Source organism: Hypomesus nipponensis, chromosome 14 (genome assembly GCF_054491055.1).
Source record: "Hypomesus nipponensis isolate SF chromosome 14, ASM5449105v1, whole genome shotgun sequence".
NCBI lineage: Eukaryota > Metazoa > Chordata > Actinopteri > Osmeriformes > Osmeridae > Hypomesus > Hypomesus nipponensis.
Window position 1 is genome coordinate 22,884,155 of NC_140374.1, and position 5,952 is coordinate 22,890,106.

The 5,952-nt window shown below is 44.6% G+C and overlaps 1 protein-coding gene across 2 annotated transcripts; it reads right to left on the bottom strand.

The window, feature by feature from the left end:
* Positions 1–461: 461 nt before the first annotated feature.
* cpeb1a (cytoplasmic polyadenylation element binding protein 1a) lies at positions 462–5,179 on the bottom strand. 2 transcript variants are annotated; one of them, XM_084671432.1, is made up of 12 exons: positions 4,931–5,179; positions 4,463–4,631; positions 4,169–4,363; positions 3,806–3,984; positions 3,398–3,668; positions 3,108–3,221; positions 2,697–2,786; positions 2,353–2,489; positions 1,863–2,061; positions 1,699–1,793; positions 1,395–1,475; positions 462–1,033 (listed from the first exon to the last, which is right to left on the bottom strand). In XM_084671432.1, the coding sequence occupies exons 1-12, from the start codon at positions 4,943–4,945 to the stop codon at positions 923–925; spliced, it is 1,656 nt and encodes a 551-aa protein (XP_084527558.1). In that variant the 5' UTR covers positions 4,946–5,179; the 3' UTR covers positions 462–922. The 2 variants fall into 2 exon arrangements, with proteins under 2 accessions (XP_084527558.1, XP_084527559.1); XM_084671433.1 differs by lacking the exon at positions 4,463–4,631 and having other exon boundaries at positions 4,169–4,305.
* Between the last annotated feature and the right edge of the window lie 773 nt (positions 5,180–5,952).

Sequence of the window (5,952 nt, forward strand, 5' to 3'; positions counted from 1 at the left end):
ATTGTTAACTTGCCAACAACTTGTTAGTTGAAAAGTTTGTAAAATGCTAGTGAATGTCTTGTCTGTCCAGCTGTGAAAGAAAGCAGTCAGTCCAGCAGGCATCAGACAGATGTCTTCTGACTCCTACCCTCCACACAGAAAACACACTGTGTTCAGATCAGGATCTTTGAATGCCATAATTACATCAAGTGCTTTGACTTAGTCATTATGTCCATAAGCAACTGTACTTACGTACAGTGTACACAAGCTATTTACCATTTATGAAGTGTGGTCCAACATTTTGTATAAAATGATTGTTTTCTACAATTTGGGGTTTTTGTATACACTGGACAATAGTTAAGGTTCTTACAATAAACGCAAAGTTAGCCACTTTATGCTTAAACGTCTTTAATGTGTTTTATGTGCGCAGAACATTCACATCTGCAACAGAAACGCATGAGGTAGACAATCCAACTCAAATAAAATAGTGACCCCAGTGTTTTGTTTAATTATTAATGTTTTGACTTAAAACTGTAAAAATGGGTAAGACCCTGTAGTAAAAATTTTGAGGTATGCCACAGAACCTGCACATCCTCAAGTTTATAGCTTACATCCTAAAGGGATGCTTTACCTTACAAAGTGTGCCAGTAAAAAAACGTATCAAAAAAGGAATTCTCTGGCAGCAGCAAGTCTAAAAACAGAAAAAATTAAAAAGATTTAATTAAGAGAAGAAGCCATGTAATGTGGCTCTTTAACACCCTGCTTTGAACACACGGTGTGGAACATCTTGAGGGTAAAAAAGGAGTCCCTGATCACCACAACCTCTCCACAGCAGCTGTAAGAGTGTGTGTGGGGGGATATCATCGTGGTCAAAGTGAAAACTCTAAAGTTGTTTGGGACCACCCCGCTCCTCTGTGTACAATGAGAGTGGCTACAGAGGGGTTCAGCTCAAGTTCACCCTTTTCTGGTTCTTCATGATGGGCCTGTGGCAGCACAGCACATCCATGGAGTGTTGCCAGTGCCAGCAGGTGCGGCAGTAGTACTTGAAGCAGGCCTGGCCGGTCCAGCACAACCAGAGAAGAAACATGTTGCTAGTTATCCTGGGTGGGCACCTCCACTTCCCCTTCACTGCCACTCTATACAGTGAAAGCCCATACTGCACTACTGCTTCATTACACCACCAACTGCACCATCGCCTCAGTTCAGGCTGCCCACAATATCCTTCCTCTTAAACAGGAAAACACTAAACCTCAATAAATTCCTTAAGCAATCCAAATATCCAAAGAGCTAAACAAAGATTTGTTCATGCCTCTAATAAAATTCCCATGGCAGGTTAGCACACAGCAACCACAGAGGGAGGATGTGTGTATACAGAGCTGGAGAGCTGGGTCAGGGCCAGTGGCTGGGGCTCTTACCATGTCTCTGCAGAAGAAGGACCCAGGCTGGCGGCTGCACCTCTGGCACACCGAGTCTTCCACGTAGGGATCGATCTGGACCTGTCAACACCAGAGGGGTTACATCTGTGTCTGAGCCACTCCCAGAAGTGACACTACAGGAAGCTGCTGATGCCAAAGCTGTCTCTGATTATTCTGCCACTTCTGCCAGACATTGGTATTGGTGCAGCTCATTGGTGGTTATTTGCCATGTGACGAACTCTACAATGACTTGCTCTTTTCTGAATGGGATGATGTACTGGTATTTTAAACCGTGTGTCCGTACCTTCTTGGTGAACTTTGGTGTTTTGATCTCCACAAATGCAGCGTGTAGAGACTTCAGATAGCTGCTCTGGGTACTGAAGCTCACGCGACCTGACCCTGTCAGCAAACTGGGATGAGAAATGTGTAATGTGGTGCCAATCCACAACCTCAGAGCTGCACTCCTACCTATGGGATACTTGTGTCTGTCAGTGTCGATGCCGACATAAATGACCCCTCCAAACAGGTCGTTCATGATGAGAGCCAGGGCCTCTGCATTCAACATGCCATGCAGCCCACCCACAAACACCGTCCTGCTGGGAACCAGACGCTGAGGTGGGCACACAGAATAGTTACTGTCTGCCAGCACCCAGGGTATCACCTGCACCTGCAGACACACGGTCACACCCAGGTCACGCTAAAATCAGGCCTATGGAAGATCAGTAATATGTTGCTTTGTGGGGCAGGAAGGAAAATGTTAGAGACATAGTCCACAATCAATACGTGTATGATGCATTAGCAAGTGCTAATTCTTTAGCATGAGGCAGCATTAAGAAAATATATATTTGTGTCTTCAATATTTCATTTTACTGAAAGAGTACACCTTACTTTACACAAGACAAGGAGTGCATTTCGATGAGACTCAATAAAATGGTGAAAATAATTTCCAGTCAGGAACCTTTTTGATGCGCATTTTGCGGCTGGCCATCTCAAAGTAGTACTCCTGGGAGTCCTCCGGCTGGAGCAGGCTCTGAGAGCAGGCCTTCAGCAGAGCCGCAACAGACCTCTCGTCTTCAAACATCAGGTACACATAGCCTGCAGGAGTAAAGACCAGCTTCAACCTCCACACTGACCCACACCCAAACATAGACCCAAAACCCAGAGATAGATCTACCAGAGAACCCAGGTAGGTGGTATCAAATGGGACAGCACTGTCTATACTCGACATCATCACCAGTGGCAGGTCTGACACAGTGCTCTCTGACTACACCCTGCAGTGCACTGCACCTGTGGACCCATTACCTTTGGGTGGGCAGTGTGGGTTTTTGAGGTCCTTGCCAGGCCACTCTACACTCAGGTGGCCAAACACACTGAACGTGCTGTTCAGTCTCGCTGTGGAGAAAGGAGATCCCATTCAATACACCTTTACTCATAACCTCAAAGGCAATTGAAACACTTACCATTCAATGATCTGTCCACATGCTGCACATGATCATAACACACTAATAGATTTCCATTAACAGCTGGCACATGATTTGAAATGAGAAATGTATTATAGAATACCTAATTTTGCGTTTATATATATATAAATATTTTTTTTTTACATTTATAGGTAAAAATAAAATAATCTATCGATGACTGCATAAAGAATAGTTACGGAACCCAGTGGCCCTTTACACACAAGGGAGTGATAAAGAACGTTTTCCTCCTCACCCTCAGTGGTGTCCCAAGGCAGGCCGCCCAGGAAGACCTTACAGGAGTACTTTGCGTTTCTGTAGTTTTTGGGGGGCAGTTGGCCCCTCCATGTCAGGGTGGCATCGTTCAGGGCTACAGGAGGGAGCAGCCAACCGAACAGAGACATGAAAAATCACTGAGAGAATCTTGTGTTTCAGTTACACAGCACTACACAATACACTGGTGTATTGTGATGTAGAGCACAATCTAAACTGGACCGAAATGGTGTGAACAAACACCACTGACACCTGTACTATGCACTGTGGTACCTGCACACTGTCTGTGGAGATGAGCCTCTGCCTCTATGCTGAGGGGGCGCTGAGCGCTCCCACCCTCTGGCCCGTCCCAGCTGGGCCACCCCACGGCCCGGGGCCACCGCCTGGCCCGGGGCCCCACGCTGAGGAGGTGCTGGTCCAGCTCAGGGGGGAGAGGGGACAGTGGGTGCAACAAGGAGTCCTGCTCCAGTTGGAAGGAGGCAGACAGGTCTCTCTGTCCTCCACACTTTAGTAGGGGCACCGAATGGGAGATCTGCAGTGTTGACTGAAACACACACACGGAGCTCTGATTTCAGAAACGAGATTTGAACTTGTAGCATAACATTGTTTGGCATCAACAGACTAATAACCAACAAATCAGACCCATGGCTCCATGAACATGTTAAAGGCTTAACTGCTCACCAGCAGGTCACAGAGACGCTCTGATCCAGAGCTGAACCCACTGGTCTCAGAGTCAGGCGGACTGTTAAAGCAGGTGTCCAGGGTGCAGCTCTCCGTGTGGCTGTTTGACCCACCCTGCACGACAGCCCTGCCCCCAGGCCAAAGGCTGTTCAAACCAGGATGGGGCCCCAGCTTGGTGACTGTGATTCAACACAGAATTAGACAATTGTTAGACATGATAATATCCTATTTGTTTTTCACTCATCCACATATTATGTCAAGTGTGTTCAAAGCCTTACTTGTGTAATGTATCTCCGACCACTATCTAGCAAAATTACAGCAGCACACTATTAGTATGAGTGTACGAGTGCGGAAGATACTGACTGGAAGATGGGCTGGTGAGTGAGGGAGGGTCCAGGCTGCTTCCCCAGTCAGCCAGGCTAAGAGACTCCAGTCCCATGCCCAGCCATGCTGCGGTGAACAGGCCACTCTGCAGGCCGAGAGAGGGGTCCTGATAGGACCTGGATCGAGTGGAAGGGAGACAGTTGTCCATCACAGAGGTACCAATGTCTCTCAGTTCTGTGAGGAGAAAGAGGGAAAGTAGGGCAGCATCAAAGTGAATTGAATGGAAAAGAAATGAAGATTACACCATCATACCATTAAAGGTGCTGAAGTTACCTGAAAGTGGATGGTCTGCGTTCCTCTCATTGAAAGGGGTGGTGCACAGTCCACTAGGCACCAGCGAGTTTCCCAACATAGTATTCATCCCATTAAAGATATCTGCATTGCTACTTGTTGACGGGGTTAGGGAACCACTATCCCAATGGTTAACGTGCCTTTCATCTTTCTACAGCATGGCAACAAGGTGACAAGTTGGTAGTGACAAGTTGAAACACATTAACTAAGCTATTTTTTTTTTTTTCATGTTAATTCGTCATAACAAAGAAAATTATAGCACGAAAATAAGGAACTTTAATATATATGTACGGCGGCTCGAATTCAATGTCAAGTATAAGTTTAGGTATTGTGCCGGAAAGCTAAAGATGCTAAACTAAATTTATATAAAGGGAGACTGGTTTATTCAGTCTTCGAAGAAAAGTGTAAGTTAGCAAAATGTTTACGAAGGAAAAACTGTTAAATACTTACCAGAGTGAACGCCATTTTCAAATACTCGGGGCTAACTTAACTGTCTCTTATGAGTGTAAAGTACCCAAATTAGGCATTCGTCATTGTCATAATAAGCCTAATTAAATGTTTATTTCTGTTGTTTTTTAAGTCTGTAGCAGGACCTCTATAGTTGTGTGACTGTCTTGACACTATGGCTTAGTAGTACATTAAATATAAGACAACTCTGTGTGGCTCACTGCTCTGGGCCTACAGTACTGTCCTCCAATACCTACACTGCACGCGGAGTGCAATCACGCTCTCTGTTCGTGGGAAGGGTCTAGACCTGAGGTCATTCGAATGAGAAATGTATTGGTGTATCTAATTTTGTGGAACACATTTTTATTTTATTTAAAACATTTATAGGTAAAAATAACAGAATCTATCGATGACTGCATAAATAAAATTAATCTTAAAGCGAGCTCATCTATGGAAAATTACCCGGTTGACCAATCAAAACCGCCGAAGAGGATGACCGAAGAATACGGTTATCTTAAAGAGTTACACGGACCAATTTCAGTCTGTTTTCAGAGAAAATTTGTGGGTTCATGAATCAGGATTTTGGCACTTTCTCTAACTCTCCAAGTCATACCTGAATGGACACAGCCAATCCACAACCCTTCCCTGTGAAATGTAATGGTACCACGAAAACGCACACACAGATCACGAGAATCTCCAAAAGTTATTAACTATTATGGGCAAAAAGACCTACCACCAAATAAATCCAGAAATCACTTTAGCAAAGATGTGCGAGTTTAACCGTGTGTGTGTGTGTGTGTGTGTGTGTGTGTGTGTGTGTGTGTAAAAATAATAATAAAAGATTTTGGTGTTCAGTAACGCTTAAAAAAAAAAAAGGTTAATGATCCAACTGTTTATAAACACTAAGCAGGACCTCATTTGCCAATGTACACAACACACAGTATTAAGAGTGTCAGATTACATGCAGATGTAAATAACATGCACTGGGCAAACGACTACACATTTATCCTTTTTGTGTAATATTT